We start from the raw sequence: 24,077 nt of genomic DNA on the forward strand, positions 1-24,077 counted from the left end.
GAGAACATGTCTGGTTGTCACACTGCGTTCATGGACAGCTCATTACAAATTAACATGTCCATCATTTTCACAATTATTCATTTAATCATTTCGCCTATCAAATGCCAGAAAAATTGTGAAAAATGCTCATCACAAGTGCCCAGAGTACCCAAAGCCTTTTCCGTGATAAATGACAAAGAAACTTATCAAACCCTTGCATTTAAGAAGCTAATACCAGCAATGTTTGATATTTTTGCTTGAAAAATGATAGTTGCCAATTAATTCTCTTTCAGCTAATTAATAAATTCATATCTTCATACAGAGCTGCAGTGGTTAGTTGGAAAAAAAAAATGTGGCTCCACGACTCTGTTGATTATTGATTAACTTAAAAATATTTCACGCTGAAAAAGCCACAGATTTGCTTTTCACAGCTTCACAAATATAAGAATTCAGTGGTTTCCCTCATCATATACAGTATCTCTCTCTCTCACTCACACACACACTATTTTCAATATGTCACACTGGCCTCTGGGAAACTTCTGATGGACATTTTAATTAGTTTGCAGTCTATTCCCAGAGGAGACCACCTTATTTAGTTTGCACCCTTCTAACCTCTTCTTCTCTGCCATCTCTCTAAAAATGAAACACATACTAAAACAAAATAACATAGTATAGTATATTATAGTACATAATATAGTGTAGTATATATAATTATGAGACTGACAGTTTATCGTGCCTTTATCTCTGGTCTGTAACTTTTCTTGCATTTTTACAACAACAGAAATCTTTGCATTTGAAGGTTCAAACTTGAAAATGTGTTTCCTTCATAGCACTCATTTTAACATGCAGTCAATAATGTGACATCTCACTAGTTACTCATACAACTATTCAACCAAATTAGTTCTGGTTCTGGTCAGGATTCTTAGAATACTAGTGCCCATCGAGCAGGCCAGCCTGCCTTTCCATCCGTTTTGAGCAGAACCACTGTGATCAAGGATGTGTAATCAACAGAGGGTGTTGCATGATGCACAACACAGGAAGTAAACAGTCGTAGAAAGATGGCAGATTGCATTACTTGCCTGCATGTTTTTTTTCAGCTATTTTTTTTTAATCCAAAACAAGCATGGACCAACTACCATTAGACATAGAAGATGTGTATGACTTCTCCATCCTCTTTTACAACCTGTAGAAGATGACATGCCCATGAGGTCAAGGAAAAACTTTAACAACTTTCAACTTTAGATGTCAAGGGTGATTGGTTTGGCAGCAAGACATTAAAAAAAGGTTGTTGATGAAAACAAATATTAAGCAAACCAGAATGGAATACTTGCCAAGTTGGTGGAAAAGGGGTATCAGAGAACCGGGGATACACAAGTAACCTCAGGTTTTGAATGGACCTTACTCATTAACCAGGTTACTGCAAGCCTACATGCCATGACAAGCTGATCTGACATCACACGCTAGTTTGTGTGTTTTCACAACTCTCAGTGAAGAATTTACTGAATAAAAAAAAAATTCTAGGTTCACTTGCACCAATGGTTTAGAAACAGATACTAGAATTTCAGAGTACCCGTCCAGCAAGCAAATGTTCGATCAATGCACGGAGCATCACAACTAACTAAATGGCTTTTGCCAGATCTAATGGTTGTAGTTAATCCTCTGTGGACTTCCTAAGCAAGTTATATCATTAAGCGTGCTGTTTATCTCTCAGCTGCATTAGCTTTTCCCAACCTTTTGTACACAGGTCCAAGATGAAGTGAAACTACAGGACACAAACCTAGGGAAATCAGTCAATTCATGTTCTTCTATGCATCTGCTATGCCTTTCTGAGTAATCCTGCAGAGCGAGGTCCACCTTGTCATCCATGGTGTGCGTGATAAATCGTGGCTTCCAACATCATAAAGTTTGGTCAGCCCTGCTCCCCTGGGACACTCTGCTCTACTTTGTGAGTGGTGACACAGTGTGCATACAGACAGCACAGCAGCCTCACCTAACCTGGGTTCAGGGCCACAGCAGAGCTCAACTGGCTCCTGCATCTCCGTGTGGCATGTGGACCCTGTTACTGCAGCTTCCAGCAGCCAGGGTGACAGCATGCAGCTCGGATCATGTGCAGTCAGGCTTCGGGAAGTTGAGGTTTTTACTGTACATGTGGAGGTGTGAGGTGCCAGGATGAAACCCGACACTGGCTCTGAGAGGGGTCCGACTGTCACCACATTGACAGCCATCTTGATCGATATCTGAATGAAAATATGGGTCACTCGACTCACACTCACTCACACACACACACACACGAAGCATCAAAGTGCTGCAGCGCAACACAACTAATCTCGTTACTGCGACGCCTGATAATCCCTATCACTGACATAATCTGTTGTTGGTGGTTAATTAAAGCGATGTTGGGTCTGCGGGGAGAAGTTTGCCTCGGGTCGCTCTGAACGCGGGCCTCGTTTGGGGTTAAAGCCAATAAACAAGCCGTGAAAACAGCAGAAAAACACACATCAACAAAGAGTCCATCCTCCCTCAGCTGCAGTTCTCAGCTCTTCTCTGTGTGTCTAGAGGAGCGGCCGGGGCGACGCTGCGGAGTGCTCGACTTAAAACATGGTCCCGTCTCGAGATAGAGGAGATAGTTTTGAGGGAGCAGCAGAGGAGGAGAGAAGAAGAGGAGGTAGTCCCTCTCTCCGTCTCCCTCGCTCTCCTCCGTCCCGTTACTTTACCTTGTTGAAGGCGAACAGCTCCTGTTTTATCTTCTCCCTCTGCGGGTCGGTGCCCTGCCGACGAAACCTAAACTTCATCATCTTGGAGCCGGGCGGGAGGGGAGGCAGGACCGGCGGGGGGGACGGAGAGGAAAACACGGAGATAACAACCCCGGGGTTTTCGGCGGCAGGAGAGAGGCGGTGCGGCGTAGTCGGACGATGCTAAAGCTAGCTAATCGACCAGCTAGCCCATGCAGGCTGAGAGCGGGGCTGCGACGCTGCTGCTGCTGCTGCGGGTTGCGGCTCTCCTCCCCTCTCTCCCTCCTGATGCTGTTTAGGTCGCGGAGGGTTTGACCACAGCTCCCCCTCCTCTTCCCGGTTCACACGGACCCCGCTGCTGTGAACCAATGAGGGCGAAGAAATCTGCGAGCAATTACACAGAAACGCCTACACAGCCAAGAGCCCTGGAGGGGTGCGCTCGGTTTGTGACACAGGACGCGCCGGGTGAACGTCGCACATGCAACCGCTCATACAAGGCGATAAGCGGTGAGTCCCTCACATGAAATCCAAGTGTCAGACAGTAAATAGCTTGTAAGAGTTAATAAAGGCAATGCAAGTGAACTTGTTCACCTTCTTTTTGTTGAAAAGTCGTGAATAATTTACGACTGTAATTATAGTAAAACATTATGGGATGATGCTAATTGCTGGTTGTTTTCTAGGTTTCTTGGAAAACACTTTAGCATCCAAAGAAGGGACATGAACTGATCCTAAGTGCTGTGATTACAGGCTATTTGGTGAATTGTTTTGAAACACACATACTTCAGAAAACAAGACCATGATTCCTTATCTTTCTATTTCCTTTGTCATGAATTTGATCGAAAACAAAAAGGCTTAAACAATTGTCGAAACTGTCCATGGACCTTATTCGGTTTCAAAACCCATCGCATTCACTGCTATTATTATTATAATTATTATTATTAGTAGTAGTAGTAGTATTTGTTTTGTATTTATCTATTATTGTCTTCAAAAACGTCTTTTGTATTCATTGACTTACTCTATCTACATCTCTCTGCTGCACTTGAAGTCATGCTTGTACACGTGTTTGTTAGTGTTGTTAATACATTTCCTTTTGTAATTAACAAATTTACACAATATGTTTTACGCTACAAACTTTAATATACAACTTTAGTCACATGCATCAGTTATGTACAATAGCTATTTATAAAACATATATACATTGTATAAACCATCAGCATAATTAGTGCAAAGTGTTCGGTGATGTGATGTGGCCGATAACAGATTGAGCTTCACCACATGAGAAACATAAGAACATCAGTTGAATTTGTGGCTATTTTCTTCTTCTTTTCATTTTAAACGGTCATAATACTTAATTTGAAAAGAAATCTAATGGGTGCACAAATAATTCATTTAGGCTACTCTTGCACGAAAGCCCAAGCCAAATGAAAAACAATTTAACATGTTGAACCACAAGCATCTATTAATGTTACAGGGCCAATAAGTTTATAGTTAAATCTTCTCTATATTCATTTCAGTTTCGCACTTTGCACAGAGCCAGCAACAGCAGGGGTTCCTACCCTCAATGCAAGACCGCATTTTTTAATGTTGCCATAAGATCAAATCACAGAATTCCTCTGATCTGGGAAAATTAAAGTAAATTATAGAGGCATAATAGTCCCGGCCCTGTAAAGCAGCCATGGCATGCATGATCTTGAACAGTTTTGGCTTAAAAAGGTCAAAATATTAATGAGTTCCTTGTGAAAGGACATTTATTTACATCTGATTCTCAGGTTCCTCATACATAGCATCATGGTCACATGAATGCATTAAGTTCAGTGGTATGTGTTGTATGCACATGTGCAGGTCTGCACTGACATAGTGAATATTTGCTTATTTTATTATAATATGTTTGGGTTTTGGGATATTGTTTGAACAAAAGTAATTTGAACATGACACCTTGGCTGTGGGAAATGTGTGATTTTGTCGTCTTCCTTGACATTTTATAGGCCAAACAATTAATGAAGAAGATAACTGTCGCTAAATGCATCCCGAATTGTGTCATCAACATCATCGCTATACATTCATCACATTACAGAAACATTACCTTTACATATGAAAATATTCTGCTTTTAAAATAGAGGTAGATACAGTACATTAATAAAGTGGGATTTATCTGTGTGTGCATGTTTGTGCTATAGCAGGGTGATTTCACTTGGTGGCAAAGTGAGTCTCTTTTCTCTGACTGACAACATGTTCTCCATGTGCATGGCAATGACTCGGCATAGCTCCAGGCCCTGGAAAACACACAAACACACACACACACACATACATATACAGAAAGAGCATGTAAGTTAGTGAAATGCACAGAAAAAAATTACATATAGATCAACTCTTCCTGTCTGTCTCTCCCTCACATACACACACATACACACACACACACACACACACACCTGCTCCAGCTGTAGCTGTGTGATGCGCTGGTTGAGCAGGTCTCCTATCATGATCTCCACATATGGATAACTGGAGCCTGAGGTTGGTCTCTGGGTGCGAGTTGACTGGACCTCCTTCAAGGGGAAACGCACCATGGCTTCCTAATGACACACAGACACACACACAAAACTAAATATATGAAAGAATACACATGCAAACAGCCATGAAAATACATACTCCCACACATATTCTGACCAACAGATATTAAAAGAACCATATAAGATGCAAAATTGAACATTTAATATCTACATAATGTTATATTTCTTTACTTTTCTTTAGATGATAAAATGGAAGGATGGACAGAAGACAGCAAACTTTTCTTAACCAGCAGGGGGAGCCAAATTCCTTGTTTTCAAATAGTTACTGTATGTATTTGCAGATAAAGATCAATGTTAAATGAGTAGATGTCCTGCATCATACTGTTAGACACATTTAGCTGCCCATTGCCATATTCTAAAAGCTGGTCCTGGAATGTAAGGCAACATTACACAGTCTGGATCTCTCTTTGAGTGGACTAAGAACTGCATAGTTCAGTGCGTGTCTGTGACGTACGTGAGTATCCTTGTTGAGAAAGTGCAGCCCATTCAGATTTACAGCCAGGATGCAGGGAGCTTGGATGGAGGCGGAGCTACAACTCTGGATGTAGAAGAAGGAGGAGCCGAACATGGGAAAGGCACTGACCAGACCTGGGCAGAAACACACATACAGTTACTTTAACAGATATGAGACGATATGAATGTGGTTACTGAATTACTTTTGGGATACTGACAAATGTTATTGGTGTCTATAGAGGCCACTGTTACACATTCACACTGTGAGTCACGTTCTGAAATACACACACACATACACTCGCACAGAGGCGTGGTCTTACCGAGGAACTGTGCGCGGGCCTGGTGTGGGTTTAAAGGCTGCACCTGCTGCATGTGCTGAGTCGTCATATTCAGCCACGGCTGTGAGCCCTGTTTACCGTAGAACGGTGGGGGGACGCACTCCTGCACCTCACGACTAAAATCACACACACACACACACACACACACACACACACACACACACACACACACACAGACAACCAAATCTCAGAACCAGCAGTTGCATGTTATACATAGGCTGGTGTTTTCTGTGTAAGTGGCCAATGTGGAAGAGTGTTTGTATGTCTGTGTATATTTACAGGGTAGGCAGGTAGATGGTGTCCTTGGCACGGTGCTGTAGGGCAGCCAGTCTGGCAATCTGCTGCAGATGCTGGTCACTGGCCTTACCCTGAGGAACCACGCTCAGCAAGGCCTTCAGGTAGTCCGGCAACACCTTGAGCAGAGGTACATGGTTAAGTTTTGTTAGCTTTGATGTTAGAAAAAAATAATGCCACCTGCGGGTGAAAGGTTGGCAATGAAAATACGAGAGCAAATGGTTTGTTCATCCTGGCCAATTAACAGAATTAGGTGCAGGCGGTAGCATGAAAACGCTGTCGAGCAATAGTTCTCAACCGCAAGCAATTGCAACGAAGGAACTAGGAGAAAATAAAAAGACATGAGCTCAGGAGGTAGGGCGGGTCATCCAGTAAATTGAAGGATGCTGATTTCAAATCTCCCCCTCCCCTTGCTGCATGTCGCGGTATCTCTGAGCAAGACACTGAACCCCCTGAACCCCCCGTTTTTGTTTGTTTGGAACAAGCCACGAGAAGATTATCAAGATTAACAAGTGTGAGTTCCTGCGTAATGGAACTTTAAAGTAGGCAATAACTAATTATAGAGAAAGAAGTCTCAACAGTTTCAGTCTGTGTGTCTTTTGACATGACATTTAAAATCTTGACACATCTTCCTTCTCAGACTAATTGAGTCTGCTGTCACACAGATGCAGGTTTCAGCTGCTTCCCTTCAGAAACCCATGAATTGGAAAAGACAAGAAGGTGGATCTGGACTTCACTTATGAGTGGGAACAAGAGGCAGCTGACCTGCACCACGGTCAACTGAGGTAACATCTACTATAAAAGCAGATTATTAGCCAAAACATCAGAAACTGAAAGAATTTCAGCATAAACATACAGCAGATCTCTACCTGATTATAGTGCATAGTGACATAGAGTTCGTTGTCAAGTTTGAGAGCCAGACTCCATATGACTCTCCTGAACCACAGACTGTAGTTGGTGTCCACCGGCTCTGCCTCTGTCGCAATGTCCAGGATGTACTCACGCTTGTTAAGGGGGCGAACATTCTGACCTATGTAGACACACACACACACACACACACACACACACACACATTCAGTTTAGACCTGTGTACTGTATTGCCTTGTGTCAAAAATGTGTTCATTGTAGTTCTTTGCTGTATCAAGCTAGATCCTTGTCACCTCTGTGTGTGACCAAAAAGATGGCGTATTCATCCAAAGCTTCCGCCCTTTGCAGCCCCATCTCATAGCAAAGCTCCTCGATGGCATCCAAAGCAACCTGAAATAAAGAAATCTTTATCATGTTCACCCCTGAATGCAGCATCTGTTTTTGGGGGGTTTTTTTTGTCTTGTTTTAATAAAAGCCGCAGTCAGTGCAACTCACGGAGCATGTCTTGATTTTCAAGTGCCTTTCGATCCCACCTGGCAGCAGGAACAGCTGTCTCTTGGAGCTCCGCCCAGCCTGCACACACAAAAAAACAATCAGAGGGGAAACGTCACAGAAATTAACACCCTCATGGAACATACAGCTGTTACCGAGGGCTGGACAGCACCTACTGAGTAAAGCCACACTTTAACATGACAGATGTCTTGAGTAGGAAACTATCAAGACAACTGTAGTATTAGTAACACAAATCTTAAACCTGAACCCATTCTAAACATTTGTGTCTCACGCAGAGGTCAAAGTTGGAGGCAGGAGTACACAGGGGCTCACAGCGGTTTTAAGAGAGGTTTGGTGAATGAAAGGGGAAAATATTACATTCATTATTGAAAGGAGATCAGGAGGCTCACAGAGTCAGACTTTCAACAACACTTGTTTAGTGTATAATACAATATAGATTGGCTATATTGCCACAATTTTCTAATGACTTATAAAGGAAAAAAAGATAAAGTCAACTCAAAGTATAAAGACATAGTTGTGATAACGTCTACTGAATTGTATAGAAGTCCTAAACGGGTTTCTTGAGATCACAGATTATTTATATCATTTTCACAGTCTAACAAATGTCTTTTTTTCCATTTCCATGTTTGATGTATTCAGAGAACATTTTTCTTACATTTAACAAAGTATGCCATCATGCAGCAATTATTACATTTTCTAAGATAAGGTAAGATAAGATCAGATAAGCATGTATTGATCCCCAGAAGGGGAAAATTCAATTCTTGCAGAAACACAAAGGTGGAAAAAAGTACAGATTCAAAGAGAAAGTAGAAAATAAATAATAAGAGGTAAATACTAAACTTGGTTTGGTGTGTATTTGAACTTTAAACAAGCTTTATATGAACCGTATTAAAAGGCTTTGTGGCTGAATTAGACACTGACCAGCATCGCTTTGAGCTCCATGCTGTTTGGATACTGTATGCGTCCGCCATATTGAAAAGTCCTCCTCAGATTCTGCTCACACGCCTTGGCAATACCTGTCAATTAAGAGCAGCAGCCAATCAACACCTTGATCAGCAGATACTAAAAACAGAGTCTGACTGGTTGTAATTAATTGATGAGTGTGAATTGTTGGGTTGCTTCTGGATCAGCCACCTTGGTACTGCATCCCGGGGCTTTCACAGGCGTCCTGCAGAAACTTCAACAGAAACGGCTTCATGACGTCGGAGCAGCGGTGGAAAGCCGTCAGGATGTACAACAGCCTCCAGCCTCTCTGACAACTGTCCCTGCACAGAAATATACCCAGATTAAGACCCAATTCCTGATCAACTCCTTAATCAGCATTTGATTTAAAATCTAGAGGAGTCTTACGGTTTGGAGCTGGTGTTGGCAGTGACTTGCTTCATCACCTGGCAGTAGGTTTCATCCTTTATGAGGCCGTGCTCGCCACTTAACTACATCGATGAGCACATTTCAAAAAAGCTTGTCAAATACACAAATACTGAAGTTTGCTTCAGGCTGTTGTAATTTCCCTACAATTGAACTTCACTACATCAAGTGTAAATCACTCATCATCATACTGTTTTATACACCTATGAAACATGTGCCTGTACCTTCAGTATATTTGTAACCAGATCCTGCTCAGTCTGACCCTTCAGTGGGAAGTCTCCCATGAACTTCATTATGGCTGGACAACAAAAAAACACAGTCAACACTGGAACCGAAGGATTTTATGAATCTGATCTTAAGACATGTATTTTATTCAACAACAACAGAGCATACATGTAAAATAACCTTAAGCCACTGATTACTTCTCTACCATTCTCTTCCACCTCCTATCTTTTCCCTCTCCTCTCACCTAAGAAGATGTCAGCAGCCACTCTGTTCATCCCGCTGTCGGAGAAGTCGATCAGAGACTCCTGGATCGGAGACTGGAGAGACAATAACAATAAATATCATTAGCAATCAAAGATCCCTCCACAAATGTGTTCAAGGGCTGCATAAAAGTGATGATGATGAATGTGTCTGACACCTTTATTTGCAGAAAAAAAAGAAACGTGTGTTTACAGGCCATCAGGGCAGTACTTTTGTGTATGTGAAAAGAGTAGTAAAAAGCTTTTTGTGGCTCCAGAGGAAGCTGCATGCAATCTGATCAGCCTGACCATAGCCCGATGTCACTCAGTGGCTAATCAACATTGTGGGTAAAACCGCCTCTTGAAATCAGATTTTTAATTAGCACACAAAACATTTACATTTCCAGCAAATAAATATGAAAGCAGCGTTCTAGGGTCAAACTCTGCACGTGGATCTTCTACACAGTTAAACTCAAACATAGAAAAACAAAAACAACATCCACTTTCTGACTGTAGGGGACTCTGAGATAACATACGATAACAATACAAAAGAGATGGACATGTTTGACTCTGATCCCACTTTTTACCTTAGAGAATTTGACCATGTCAACGGGGTCCCTCCCCTCCTTCCCCTTTTTGGCTTTCTGATCACTGTGGAAGAAAATACGAGAGGCGGTCTGCAAATAACGTGAGCTGTTGACATTTAAAGTGGACACATTTTGACAAAAGCGCGTGTGTGTGTGTGTGTGACCTTCTGCTCCTCTGTGCCTCTCTGAAGTACTTCTTGGCAAACTCAGCCATGTGGTACTGGCTGCCGTGCAGGGGCAGTTCATCCAGTTCGACGCTCACACTGTCGCCATACATTTCATGTACTACCTGATACACACACACACACATAAACACACGCACACAGCAGAAAAAAGCTATGCATCAGCGCCACTTACACACCAGAGATGTAATTACCTACAGAATATTTCCATTTCTGCTGACCAAAACATTCCAACATATACTGTACAAACAGCAGCTGATACTATAATATAGGGGTATACAGTACTTCATGCTGAAATCTCAATGTTATTCTCACTCTGGGCCTGATGGTTTCCCTGAGGTACTGTAGAGGCTGAAATAAGCATTGTGTATCTTTGTTGGACAGGGTTTTTTTTGGAAAAACACTGCAGTAATGTAATGAAACAACTTTCTGATCTGCACCTCTGTGGAGAGGTCAAGCTCATGGGCAGCTATGGCCGAGCCCATCGCCACAGCGACAGCAGCAGATGCAGCGACTCGTCCCTGTCTGTCTCGAGGCTCCACGCGCTCGGCGGGGAGAACCAGGAAGTCAGGGGCAGCGACGGGACGGACATACTCGCTGGGAAACACTCCCGATTTTCCGTACACGGCCCCGAACCGCCAGCCTGCACACACAGACAGAGGATACAGTTACTGAGAGGTTCATATGCACATACAGAGAGATATAAGATGTTACAAACAAACACCAAACTGTCTCATGTAGAACAGTGACAAACAGTTCATGTTTTTCAAGTTTATGTTTTTCAGCCTTCAAGACAAAGAAAAGAGGCCAATATTTAATCCTCCTTAAAAAAAAATAGCAGGAAATTTACTAAACTTTTTTTTTTCCTAAAGTCCAAACCACCCAGCAAATTAAATAGCAAACAGCAAAGCAAACACACACTCAGACACGCGCTGTCAAACCCACCAAACTCAGGAGTGTCTCTCTTCAGCTCCTCCAGAAGCATGACCTTCTTCCTCACTATGCAGCCGTAATATTTGCCTGAACACACACATGTACGAACACACAGCGCGACAGACACGGCATGAAGCACACAGAAGCAGGGACATACAGTGCATGGTTCAGAGAAGCAGACAGCAGGTCCAATGTGCGTGAGCTTTTGTTTTTTTCTGTGCATCTCACCGGCCTCCAGCCCGTCCATGTGCTGCAGCCTGATGATGTCTCCTTTGTGGAAGTTGAGCAGACTCCTATCTTCAGTGATGTAGTTCCTCACCGCCACCATATACTCTGAGTCCTGACAGAGACGTGACATGTTTGACACAGACATGCTGCGAAATCCCCAGAGGAGTTGATAACCCTCTGTGTCTGCGCGACTTACAATTTACACTCATGTGATTGCTGGTGTTACTTTGTGTGCACAACTTACAGATTGGGCTCACGTTGCAGCCATACAAGCTTAAACAATCATGCTTGCATGTTGCCATCTTTAAATGGATTTTAAAAAAGAAAACTGAAGTGCACCCGACCAATTTTATAAATAAATACCTGTCCTGAAAACAGCTGCTTAATGTCCTCTGTGTCTCTGGATAAATACCCTGGATAATGTCACAGTGACGCCCACCTTCTTAAGCTCCGTGAGGAAGTGGTCGATCATGTGTTTGACCTGCGGGGCCTTGGCCGAGAACAGGATCAGCTTCTCGTTGGTCAGGTTGAACTCCAGCATGTTCTTGGACGGGATCGACACAAACAGGATGTCCGAGTAGCTGCGCAGGAAGTGATATGAAAAACCAGGAGGTCGACAGGACAAAGAGAAAACGGTGCCTGTCAAACCACTGTGACACCCCACAGAATGTAAAAAGTCACTTGACTGACTTTTCTGACAGCTATCAATGGAAAGACACTTCTTGTCAGGTTTTTTAAATTGAAGTTGCAATTATAAGACATGAAGGCGTCCAAAGGTGGAAATATTCCACAGGCTCACCTGTAAGGCCTCAGAACTCTGAAGTAGTCTGGAACGGCAGAGCTGCTCCTCACCATCTTCAGCAGCTTGATGCCTTTATGAGACACAGATAACACCTGCACTCCGGTCCCCACACTGCCCTGGAACAAACACATGAAACAGAGTACAGGCACATGTGAAAATAGGTAAGTAAAAGTCTATTTATCCGAGTGAGGAAGGAAGCTGCTTTGGGTTTCGGTTGAACCCCTCTTCAAGAGAAAAAGAGACAAGAACTCACAGAGGCTGGGAAGAGACGAGAGAAGTAAATGTCCCACGAGTCTCTGGCCATGGCGGCCACTTTCTTCTTCACGTTCTCATCATGTGTTCCTGAAACCTGATCCACCTGGTTCTCAGCTGTCAACGAAGAAAGAAAGGAATTTAGGTGATAAAATCCTGAGTTTGAACGTTTTTCCACACAATTATAAGAGGAGAACTGTTGGTCTATGGGCACAGAGTTAAGTCATTCGGAGATATGTGTTTTCTTTTTAATACCAAATAAAGTTTTCATCTTCTGTCTCTCCTCCTGTGTGATGCGGATGCAGGCCTCTGAGAAGGTATCATGTACAATCTGCGGGACACAAAAACATTCAGGAATAACAATGTGCTGGTAGGAGTCACTGTACCCGGACCTACAAGTGTAATATTGGATGTATTTTGTCACTTTAAAGATAATCTCTGTCAAAAGCACTACTTTTACCCTTTCGTTCCTAATAAATCATCTTCAAAATTAGCATTGTTATCACAATCTTTGCTATGATTGAAAACCAAACCTGATTTACTTAGATATAAAATTAAAATCAACTTAACATAAAAAAACTAGAGAGAAACTAAAGTATTAATAAATAATGAAAACACCATCAACCTGTCTGAAGATCAGATCCAGGATCAATGGATTGTTGAAGGTCTCTTTGGGATAGAAAACCTGTTGAGAGACAAATATTTATTTTGGGTCGTAGTTATACAATATGATGATATTAAAGCATTGTAATGTTGTTCAATGTTCACTATAAGAAGAATACACTATGAAGAATACACACATTCTTACAGTGCTTTTTTGGGGCAATATTAATTATTTTTGACCATCTATGTTTAGCCGTGCTCATGAAACACACCTCTTTCCTCATGTAGAGCTTCCAGGGGACGTTGGAGTAGGTGTAATATTCATCACTGGTCCTGCTGTGGAGTTGAGTCTGAATGATCTCCTCCTCTACAGGCAGCTCTCTGGAGACTGGCAACACACATGCACACACATGTAAACATGCAAATGTGAAAAGCGTAAAAAGCTTTCTGTCATCCTGGTGTTTATTACTTTATCACCTTATGTGCGAAATGCTCACCTGGAGGAGGGGCGGGGCTTATGTTGGAGCTATTTGGCCCCGGAGGGCGAGACTTGATGGTCTTGGAGGCCTTGAGTCCTCCTTCTTCTTTAAGATGGAAGGATTGAGGCTTCTTTTGACTCTGACACATGAAATTATTGAGGTCAGAAATTATTTTAGTTTTGTTATTGTGTTTTATTTGTGTGTGTGTGTGTGTGTGTGTGTGTGTGTGTGTGTGTGTGTGTGTGTGTGTGTGTGTGTGTGTGTGCGTGGTCGGTGCAGAGATTGGGTACCATACCGGTTGTGGTGGGTTCGCCATCTGATCTTTAAGGATCTCCATTGCTTCATCATGTGGGTCTGGCTTCTTCGCAAACATCTTTCCATCACCTTTCCTACAAGCACACACACATAAACACACACCATAAGAAGCACATAAACAGACAGAGAGAACCAATATTTAGTTTTAGGGAAATGAGCGCGTTACCGTTGCGCTGCAGCTCCCGAAGAAGTTGTCGCGGCGGCAGGCTGGTGCTTTTTGATGGTGTCTTTGATGTCATGGCTGGGATCCAGGCGCTCCGTGTTCGTCGGACTGGATCGGACAACATCATCAGGAGGGGGGCCACGTGTCGGACCTGGAATGTCACATTTTCATTCGATCAAGTGCAGATGTTTGACTATTTAACTCAGCAGCTGTTGGGTGAAATTTTGCTTCATCAACCATATGACCAATTATTTAACTAAATTAGAATAGCGTTGATACTTCTAAAAATAGTTCACATTTAAACTGTGTTTTGATATTCCTGCCACAGCAAACCTACAGGTTAATTTGAGCAGAGAGTATAAAACATACTTATTTTTCGTTGAGCAGCAGCAGGCTTGTATGGCGACTGCTCACTATCTCTGGTCTGCAGGAAAAGACAGGAAGTGATAACAAGTGAATCTGTTTTTATACCGAGACAAGACTTCTGATTTATACACATGCTGGCAGGAACTCCGATATGCCTGACTGTAAATATGTGTGTTAACTCACAGCGATGGGTGGGTGGTGATGCTGTGAGGGGGGTGATTGGGGGGCCGGGGCGACGGGGGGGAAGGATGACAACATCTGCTGCTGGATCGCAATGGCCTGCATGGTCATCTGCTGGGCCTGTAACACAAACCAACACACACACACACACACACACACACACACACACACACACACACACACACACACACACATTAACATGCATTTTATCATTTTGACAGGCCAGATTAATTACTATATTGTATATTTTCAACACAGATAAATACACCAATAATAGCATCAATATCAGTTATTCAGGGGAAAGATATGTGACAAACCAGAATGATCGCTTGCTGGTTGATGATGGCCTGTTGCTGCTGAGTCAGTACAGTCTGCTCTGATCCTAGAGAGGTACACACATATAAAACATTACTACCATGCAGTAAAATGAGATCATTTTGTCGTAGAAAAACAGTAGAATCACACACAGTTTACCGCAACACACCTCGTAGACACTCTGCTTCAAACCAACCACACAAAGGAGAAATTGTTCCATGTAACAAATGTAAAAAAAAGTTTGACATGGCTTTTTTTTCTCAAAACTTAATTTATTGTAACCCCACCATGCCCACACGCCTCAGGCCAAACATGCTGGAAAACCTAAATCACACCCGATTTTGTTTGTACCTGGCACACCTGTCATCACAGGCAAGCCTGGAACCACGGGTGTGATAGGGAGGGAGGGCACGCCGGGGACACTTGTGACATGGGAGGCTACATTAGCATCTCTGTCGACTGCGGGGGCAGCAGGGGGAGCGCGAGATGGTGACGGGGTGGGAGCTACACGTGTGGCTGGGGGGCTGGTGGAGGAAGTCAGCTGCTGATAGGGCTGAGTGGGGCGGTTATATTGGTGGTAGTGTTGCTGCTGCTGCGGTTGAGGTTGAGGTTGTTGAGGTTGTTGAGGTTGCTGCTGCTGCTGTTGTTGTTGGTGTTGCTCGTGATGGTGGTGGTGGGAGGGGATTGGCATGGCAGGAACGGGCGGCATCATTCCTCCTGCTACTGGGAGCACTGGCACAGCTTGAAGGGCAACAGGCAGGTAACAGGGTCAGAGTTGGGAACAATGCTGCTTCCAGGAAAGACTTAATTTGTATCTTTGTCCCAGGGAAGCAGGAGCAGACAGTGAATGGGCGAGTTCTGACATTTTATAACAGATGTATATTCTAACACTATATACCTTATAATATCAATATCATTGCTCATTAAACAGAGCTATGGTTGAGAAAGCACATTATTTAATTATTCATTTTGACCAGGCTGTCATGTACGCCCCTACTGATGGAAACGTTAAGTCTGTCTGTTGGTCAAACTACGACCTCTGGACCAGACAAAATTATCTCAAAAACTATGAGATGGATTGGCATTAAATATTGTGGAGACACTAAAAACCCCACATGATGTGATCCACTGACTTTTATTTTAGACATAATCATCTAGACCATAAGTCTTCAACAGGGGGTCTGGGACTCCAAGGGTGTCTCTAGAGTAACAGCAGGGGTGCCAATTTATTGTTTGGCATTTTGTTTTTTCAAAATATTAATGTGTCTGAAACTACACATTAACATGTATCCAATATTTTATCAGCAAAGAAATTCTTGATATAAGAGTTTACACAACTTTCTAGAGAGAGGGTGGAAGAGTGATCTGTGGTTACAGTGAACGGCCCTCTATGCATTATCTATGAGGGCAGACTGCTCATTACAGCCTCTAAGCGACAGATTAAGCTTGGTGAACTGTACACCTGAACCTTTACACCTCCATCATGTTCAATGTCACTTCAGCCCTCAATTTTAAACAAAATCAAATAAAGACGATGATAAATACAGTATATTACTAATAATCTTTTGTTGTGATATATTTTCACCTCCTTAGTCAGTAACTGTGTTCAACTGTATCCAGTTACTTGCCTTTTTATTTCTGTTTGTCTGTTGGTTATTTACTAATGTGCTGATGTAAAGTAAATGTATTCACTTTGGAAATGAAGGTTTAAATCCCAAAACAAAACTGAACTGAACTGAATTTTGAAACTTGGCAGTGTCTTCAATGTTCAGGGGAAGCTGAGAAGCGAGAAAGAGGGTGAACTGTTTATCCACCTGAGGCTAATGCCTAGGATTTAGAATCAACTTAGAACAAGATGAATTATTGATGTCAGTGATGACAAGAAAAGAGTGAAGGAGAGGCCTGAGTGGCAGGACAAAAGAAAGACAGGAACATTTCAAAATGACCAAAGACATGACTTGCATGAAACGCACAAAAGTAAACAACAAAAATACAAATCTGAAGAAAAACTACTGTTCTTAACATAACGTGATAAACAGACACTTGTTTCAGTGTTTTACCTCCGGGGTGTATTCCAGGTGGATAAGGCCGACTGGGGGCCGAATGACTCTCCCCCTCTCCTCTTCCTTCTCCTGTGATGCCTATACCTCCTCCTCCCTTCATCCTGGCCGACAAACTTCCAGTCTTTTCCATGTCCTGGTAGCCAGAAGGAAGCAGGCAGCAGATATTCAGCAAATGGAAAAGGACAGCTAGAGATGCTGGGAAAGTGGACTTTGAGAGACATGAAGAGGAGGGTAAGAAGTGTGTGCATGTGTGTGTGTAGTCAACGTGAATGGGAGAGGGGGAGTGGATTGTATTGGTTGATTCAGACCCTCTGTGAGTGCGTCAGTAGAGCGATGGGAACTGAATACTCTGCAGGGAGTACCGTACACCCTGGAGGAGAAGCTCCAGCATGAGAATGCTCCTCCAACAAAATCTGGATTTCAAAAATTTCAATACAGTGAAACCACATATTTGTTTTCCCTGGTAAAACCGCTTTACAGCGCAGATGAGTTAAAGAATGAGGTCCAACATGCATAATTTCACACTTGCTCACAAAATACCAACTACAGATATTATGTTGTTTTATTTTGAACTAGTGTCTTTGAGAAGTGACCTTCTTCCTGTTTTCTCCCTGTGACGGGGCCTTATGTCTTGTTTTGGGTCTGTTTTACTTTAAAGCAGTACAGTGAATTGTGAATGGGACAGTACTCCCAAAAGAACCGTGCATGTGTGCTGCCCGCTGTTACAGTCAAATACGGTAGGTCGCTCGGTAACCTAATCCTCCCTCCTGTCTGCCCCATTCATACACAAACAGAAGCAGTGGATCACATGTTCCAGCCGTCCATCAACGCTCCCCTCCAGTGTGATGGCAGGTCAGGTGGACGGAGCGTGACGAGACTGTTCTATACATTTCAGAGCTTGATTGATTGATGAGCCTATAAAAATGTCATAAAATGTCAAATGTATGGCGTACAAACTGCTTATGTTAATCTGGACGTACAGTCAACAATAAAACAAACCAAAGCAATAAAACAGAGCAATAGACAGAAAAACAGCAAATTCACAAAACTTCGAAGCTGGAACCAGTAAACTGCAGGACGTAAAACATCCGATGGGAATATAGTGGAATCTTATCTTCTATCACTTATTGTAAGCTCAGTAAAAAACACTGTCTTCAGCTTTGTGACGATGCATTGTGTAATTATTCTAAGCGGGCTTTTTAAATTGTTAAGTTATCTTAAAAAGTAGGAGACTTCTCTCAGCTCATAAAGGAGCAATTGATCCTCGCGTTCATCAGACAAATTCAAATTCAAAATCATCAAATCTGGAGTTATGTGACAGACAGATGGAAAATATCATCTGAAAAGGAACGAATAACTAAAGCTTTGATATGTGTGCCAGCAAGCATAAAGTTGTTCTGATAAGAATGAAAACACTGCAAACCACAAAGAAAGTGAGTAAATTCAGTCCCTACATCAGCTTGTGATGCTTCACTAATCATACTAATGTACTTCCAAAGCAGAAGACAGGGACAGTTTTCTGATTGTTCTCATGAATCAGTGTCGGTGCTCACCATGCTGCTGTCTGACAGCACAGGGTCGAACAGACTGTCCAGGTAGCGGTCCATCCCTCTCTGATTCTGAGCGTCACTGAACGCATCCGACTCTACTGGACACACACAGGCAGCAGAGTAACTTTACACATGGCCGTTACACTTCATATTCATGACTCTGAACTATACTTACGTATATTTACACATATACGGTATGTACAGTAAGTATGTGTGTGTACCGTGGCTGAAGTAGCCGTCAGAGTCAGGCAGACTGTAGGCTGGTCTGCTGCTGCTACTGAGAGGTAAGGCGTGAGGAAGCTCCTCATCTGAGTCAAAACCACTGCCAAACAAAGCACTGAGAGAGGAGAGGAGAGGAGAGGAGAGGAGAGGAGAGGAGAGGAGAGGAGGAATTGAGTAATTTATTTAAATACATATCTTTGATGCAAATATCTGCATTTCATACAGTTGCACGTGCATGTGTTTGAGTGTTTTGTGCACTGACAGGCTGGCGTTAGCTCGGACTTTGGAAGGGTCGTCGGTGCTGATGACAAAGTAGCTCTTCTGCTTTGGGAATTCAGGCGGAAGCTCCAGGTCTGAAATCAGGTCCATCACGTAGTCGTGACCCGCTAACTCCACCCACTGGCCGTGCTCCTTCATCAGGACTGAACTCCCCCTCCACCCGTCGGACACTCCCCTACAAGCAAGACCACACACTTCAAACACCTGCCTGTACCTTGTAAATACTGTTTTTTTTTCTTATATGAGATATAAGCACCTGTGGCGCAGTATGTTTCCAGCCAAATCCTCTCCACTGGTCCAGGAGTGGACCGGACACAGGAAGGAGCCTCCTTCAGAGAGAGAGATGAATCAATAAAAAAAACCTGCATCTTTAACTGTTTATGTTGTCCGCCAGATTGTTAGGCTGTTAACAAGCAAAATGCAATAAATTGGGCGATTAATTCGGCCCAAGAGCCGCATGGTTCTATTACCTGATCCTGACTGGCAATTAATAATCAATGATCAAGGGCTGTAATTGATCCCGCTCAATAAAAGCGATGCCAGCTGTCCCTGCCACGCACTTATGTTGAGGCATGTGCTCATTTAAAACTGCTAGTGATGACTTACATGACACTTACAAGTTGTTTTTTTCACCTTGCTCATTTGAAAATAAATTGAGAGGTAGGTTTTTCAGCTGATCGTGAAGGAAAAAATTAAAACCAATACATTTGGTGAATATTTCTGATTTGTACTGATGTTACACCCCAGGATGGTTCAGACTGCATAATGCAATGATATATGGATAGCTGTATCTCACCATCAAAACAGTGCACGTGCAACACCATGTTAGCCTTTTTCCTGTTAGCCGTCCACTCCAGCAGCGATAGTGGATAGGTCCGCGCAGTCTCAGAGACGGAGCCTGAGCCGAGCTGCATCTTCTGATTGGCTTGGATGAGTCTGTGTTGCAGCAATGCCTGGCAGCCAGGAGGGCCGGTGTCCGATACAAACCTGGAGAGGGAAGACAGCTGAGGTTATATTAAATGATGAAACAGAAAAAAAACAACTTTTTATGTTATGCTTACTGTGTAATTAAAACTGTAACATGGACCATGTTATTACCCAAACCCTGCAATGTATTCTAATCAATTTCATTATTTTTTCTTTTTTTCTCTTAATGGAAACATAAAGGAGACCTATTATGCCTTTTCATTCTTTCTGTCATGTTTTATATATGTTCTTGTGCATGTGAAAGTTAAAAAGTCTAAACAAATGGAAAGCAGCTCCTCTCTCCCACAGAAAACACTGGTCCTGAAACGCCTCCTCAGTCGTCCCGCCTTTAATTCTGTGACTTTGTGACATCACACTACGTCACCATGTTGCACATGTGCATCATAGATGCCCAGAGGCTAGTTTGGCACATAAGAACGGATTCTGCACAGCTGCTTTGTAGTGGATAGAGCCACTGGCTCATGCATGTGTGTTGTGACCAATCAATCAAAATAGAATTCTGAAACCTGACTGACATGACATGAGCAATTTCACTTTTGTGAAATAATAAACTCAAATTCTTAACAGTTAAAGTCACAAATATACAATAAAAAATATCTGAATTTCTAAGTTGTTTCATAGCAAATTTATGACCATATAATCTCCAACAATAGTTCCGTTTTTTTCTTGGAAATGTACCACTTAAGTCTTGGAATGGTTGTCTTACTTCAGTAGATATTTGTCCATCTTGGGCGACGGGGCGAAGCTGCAGACACAGGCCAGCAGCAGCAGCCAGCCTCGCTCGGCGTTGTCAGTGTTCACATTCCTCCACACCTGGTTGACAACCTGAGCCAGGATCTCGTCCCGTAGCCCTGGAGACAGCAGGCCCCTCTGGATGATGTAATTCCCAAACATGTTCTCCTGTGCTCCGTTCAGGTGAGGGTCCCCCATGAATCGTAACACCTGAAAGCAGAATTAAGTCAACTGCACTGTCCTTTAAATTGTGTCTTGCAGCCAACATTTTTTTGGGAGAAGTAAAGACAGACGAGAAATGCCGTGAAAATGTAATTTTCCACATCCTGGCCTTATCTATTACATGCTATATTAAATTACCATTACCACTATTTTATTGATCATAATTTAACTCTGTATCACCTTAAAAATGATATAACTTTTATATTTAAAAAAAAGTTACTGAAATCTGGTGTATAGAAAAGTCAGCCCACCATGATGAAGAGCTCCAGAGCTTCTTCTCTCAGGTCGTCCTCTACACGGGTCAGCGGTGACTCCAGAGGTGCCATCAGCATCCCAAACTTTGGTTCCTGCAGCAACGGAAGATGCAACATGGTGAGCGAAATGAATCCTCACAGCAACAACTTCCACTTCAAAGTGCTTTACTGCAACACAGTGGTGTCGTCCCTGACTTAGAAAGGCAAAACACATTTTGTAGAAAGGGACGCTGACTGTAATTTGCAGGATTATGCAAATGATGCACAGCTCACCCTGAAGTAGATCTGTACGTAGCGGTAGAACGGGTAGTTGTTGATGTCCAGAGGCAGAGTGAGCTGAGCGTCTTCTTGGATGTGAGGCGCCTGAAGCAGAGCCAAACAGTCCGAGTGCAACTCCCTCCTGACTAGAATGAGCGAAAGAGAGACGCAAAATCAACCAGCATAAATGTACAGTGGGAGCAGGGAGTCTTTCAAAGAAAATAATGTTGCATACTGTGCTACTTTTTTATGACTACTGTTGAAGCCAAGCAGACATATTTATGCCATAAAGTTGTATGAAATGAATTCTAAACAACATTCAGTTAGTCGATGGTATTGTATCAGAATTATCCACATCATTTCTGGATCTAGATCTGGATCTGGATCTGTCAGTGTCGGTAATGATGAGATGACACAAATTCAAAGAGCTGAAGTACTCAGCCATTTAGTTCATGAATATGTATGGTGAACACTAATGTTGTCTTCAAAAAAGACATTTACAGACCTCCTGCTGTCTGCAGTAATGCGCCCAGCTCTGCAGGGATCACCAAGTGTGTGACATTCACCACCTCCCTCTTGGTCAGCTCCTGAAAGAGGTACTGTATTTTTAATCAATCTGCGGAGTAATGATGACGTTTCTAATCAAATCAGTGTAAGCAAAGGAAAAGTGATAATGGTTAAGTGTTTTCAATTCCCATGTAAATTCTGTCTTTACACCGATCTTACCATCTCTCTCCTCCTCCTTTCCTCTTCAGCCTTCCTCTGGGCATTAAACTTCATCTGCAAGCAGATCACAGATATCACACATTTAACATTTTCACTTCAGTCCAGGGAAATAAGATTCTAAAATAATACTGGAGCAAACGTGACCAGCTTTTTACAGACTTATCCACAGCTAATGCAGGAATATGCACGAGTGATGTAAGGCATTAGAGGTTAAATCAAATATACAAGAAAGGAGATACAGTATGTTGCCCACTGAAATACAACCTCATGTACCTTGATGTATCGCTTGCGGTTGACGTACATGTGGACAAGAGAGCGGAACCGGACCAGACTCTCCCTCATCTTCACATAGCGCTTCCTGAATGGCAGAATGAAACATCTCACTGTTAACCCAGTGAGTGCTATATAAACATTTCATATATATGGCACTTGCTTTTTAATCATTACACACTGAAATCTAACTTTCTGCAATATGGGACATATGAATATTCCCATAATGCACCATGATGTTAAAATCTCTGTGTTCCTATTGAATTATTTCATCAGTGTAGACCCTTAATCTGTCTTTCACACTGCCACAGTGAAAACAGTAAAAGCAAATGGACAGGATTGTCTTTGCACATTTTGAGCTCCGCGTTTTCTTTACATAAATGCTCGTCCATCAGTTAAATCGGGCTGAGAAAATACACAAATCAGTTGATGTTTATGGGGCCAGCAGGAGCAGAGACGCTGACCTCATGAGGAAGCCTCTGCACTGCGCCTGCAGCCCGATGATCTTCTTGCGGAAGGCTATAAAGCGTTTCCTCACGAAGAACATGCGGGTGTAACGCTGCAGGGTGAGGGCGGCAAGTGTACGGGTGCGCTCCCGTTTACACTCCAACAGCTGGTAGATGTCCTCCTTCAGAAAGAGCTGCCATTCACACACACACACACACACACACAAAACATCAGTAGTTAGAGGTACAGCCCAACATAACATCTGTCACTCAACACCATCAAAGGGGTTGCATTGCTAGAGGGTTAGCAAGAATACATCACCTCACCTTTGTGACTCCGACATGGAAGGCTCCTGGTCTCAGAGGACAGAGTTTACTGAGCATGATCACACAGTTCTCTCCATTAGCCGCTGGAGGCTCTCGTATGCCCACCAGGGACTTATACCTGGTGATGACACACGAGCACACACAAAAAGTCTCACTTTTTAAAGAAGTAACATCCACCGGCTGCTTGTGCTACTTGTACCACACAAACTGCTGATGCCTCTGCTGCAAATCAAAATGTGACTCCTCTGAATTTTTCTGACTAAGATCTACCAGATACTTGTTCGGATTTTAGACAACAGATGAAACAGTTAGCAGTAAATGCATGCTCATATGCTGACATATCAGTGTTAGCATGCTGGTGTTTTGCATGTACAATGTTTATCGTGTTCATTTATCTTAATTTAGTGTGTTAGTCTGATAACATTTTGCCAATTAGCATTAAACACACAAACAAAGGGCCAATCGTACAGCTCCCCCTGTGTCAACTTCCATTTGCCAAATTACTTTGGTTCAATCTTGAGCTGTATGGTCACAAAGCCACCAAAGTGCCTTCCACCATCTATTGATTGGTACCTGAACAGGAAGACGTAGAATGGCATTCTGACAGGATACCCCTCTCTACGGATCCGAATGGTCTCAAGGACGCCTGAGTGTCTCAGCTGGCTGCTGACCAGGTCGTCCTCAAACACACCTGGTTGCTAGACGCAAATGTATGTGTAAGCGCATTCAGGCAACAATGGCTGTCATGACCTACAGGGCAC

General features: G+C 42.8%; 2 protein-coding genes and 1 long non-coding RNA gene across 5 annotated transcripts in view; 1 reads left to right on the forward strand and 2 right to left on the reverse strand.

The window, feature by feature from the left end:
* Window positions 1-3,106, reverse strand: part of llgl1 (LLGL scribble cell polarity complex component 1) — a 32,765-nt gene extending 29,659 nt beyond the window's left edge. The window contains exon 1 of the mRNA XM_037088822.1: window positions 2,694-3,106. Within this exon, the coding sequence (XP_036944717.1) occupies window positions 2,694-2,774 (81 nt within the window). The 5' untranslated portion in view covers window positions 2,775-3,106. The remainder of the gene's footprint in view (window positions 1-2,693) is intronic.
* A 1,109-nt stretch (window positions 3,107-4,215) lies between these two features.
* Window positions 4,216-24,077, reverse strand: part of myo15aa (myosin XVAa) — a 33,001-nt gene continuing 13,139 nt past the window's right edge. The window contains exons 21-65 of the mRNA XM_037088821.1: window positions 23,890-24,014; window positions 23,317-23,434; window positions 23,008-23,183; window positions 22,547-22,631; window positions 22,274-22,327; window positions 22,053-22,134; window positions 21,563-21,693; window positions 21,287-21,382; window positions 20,788-21,023; window positions 19,891-20,081; window positions 19,351-19,423; window positions 19,078-19,269; window positions 18,815-18,930; window positions 18,597-18,688; window positions 17,041-17,176; window positions 14,983-15,047; window positions 14,669-14,785; window positions 14,489-14,543; window positions 14,123-14,270; window positions 13,937-14,030; window positions 13,660-13,780; window positions 13,435-13,550; window positions 13,185-13,244; window positions 12,815-12,890; window positions 12,561-12,676; window positions 12,305-12,423; window positions 11,945-12,086; window positions 11,506-11,617; window positions 11,290-11,364; window positions 10,785-10,987; window positions 10,327-10,451; window positions 10,163-10,226; window positions 9,581-9,653; window positions 9,336-9,409; window positions 9,094-9,176; window positions 8,878-9,008; window positions 8,665-8,759; window positions 7,726-7,803; window positions 7,524-7,620; window positions 7,233-7,393; window positions 6,349-6,482; window positions 6,052-6,185; window positions 5,733-5,866; window positions 5,141-5,281; window positions 4,216-4,984 (exon numbers count right to left, since the gene is read on the reverse strand). Of these exons, the coding sequence (XP_036944716.1) occupies window positions 4,883-4,984; window positions 5,141-5,281; window positions 5,733-5,866; window positions 6,052-6,185; window positions 6,349-6,482; window positions 7,233-7,393; window positions 7,524-7,620; window positions 7,726-7,803; window positions 8,665-8,759; window positions 8,878-9,008; window positions 9,094-9,176; window positions 9,336-9,409; window positions 9,581-9,653; window positions 10,163-10,226; window positions 10,327-10,451; window positions 10,785-10,987; window positions 11,290-11,364; window positions 11,506-11,617; window positions 11,945-12,086; window positions 12,305-12,423; window positions 12,561-12,676; window positions 12,815-12,890; window positions 13,185-13,244; window positions 13,435-13,550; window positions 13,660-13,780; window positions 13,937-14,030; window positions 14,123-14,270; window positions 14,489-14,543; window positions 14,669-14,785; window positions 14,983-15,047; window positions 17,041-17,176; window positions 18,597-18,688; window positions 18,815-18,930; window positions 19,078-19,269; window positions 19,351-19,423; window positions 19,891-20,081; window positions 20,788-21,023; window positions 21,287-21,382; window positions 21,563-21,693; window positions 22,053-22,134; window positions 22,274-22,327; window positions 22,547-22,631; window positions 23,008-23,183; window positions 23,317-23,434; window positions 23,890-24,014 (5,148 nt within the window). The 3' untranslated portion in view covers window positions 4,216-4,882. The remainder of the gene's footprint in view (window positions 4,985-5,140; window positions 5,282-5,732; window positions 5,867-6,051; window positions 6,186-6,348; window positions 6,483-7,232; window positions 7,394-7,523; window positions 7,621-7,725; window positions 7,804-8,664; window positions 8,760-8,877; window positions 9,009-9,093; window positions 9,177-9,335; window positions 9,410-9,580; window positions 9,654-10,162; window positions 10,227-10,326; window positions 10,452-10,784; window positions 10,988-11,289; window positions 11,365-11,505; window positions 11,618-11,944; window positions 12,087-12,304; window positions 12,424-12,560; window positions 12,677-12,814; window positions 12,891-13,184; window positions 13,245-13,434; window positions 13,551-13,659; window positions 13,781-13,936; window positions 14,031-14,122; window positions 14,271-14,488; window positions 14,544-14,668; window positions 14,786-14,982; window positions 15,048-17,040; window positions 17,177-18,596; window positions 18,689-18,814; window positions 18,931-19,077; window positions 19,270-19,350; window positions 19,424-19,890; window positions 20,082-20,787; window positions 21,024-21,286; window positions 21,383-21,562; window positions 21,694-22,052; window positions 22,135-22,273; window positions 22,328-22,546; window positions 22,632-23,007; window positions 23,184-23,316; window positions 23,435-23,889; window positions 24,015-24,077) is intronic.
* Window positions 6,469-7,649, forward strand: LOC119013915. Of its 3 annotated transcripts, none has more exons than XR_005072856.1 (3): window positions 6,469-6,877; window positions 7,029-7,148; window positions 7,509-7,649. It is a non-coding gene; the product is annotated as an uncharacterized LOC119013915 (long non-coding RNA). The 3 variants fall into 3 exon arrangements; XR_005072855.1 differs by having other exon boundaries at window positions 7,513-7,649; XR_005072857.1 differs by having other exon boundaries at window positions 7,579-7,649.

The sequence above is a fragment of the Acanthopagrus latus genome, chromosome 23, assembly GCF_904848185.1.
Source record: "Acanthopagrus latus isolate v.2019 chromosome 23, fAcaLat1.1, whole genome shotgun sequence".
NCBI lineage: Eukaryota > Metazoa > Chordata > Actinopteri > Spariformes > Sparidae > Acanthopagrus > Acanthopagrus latus.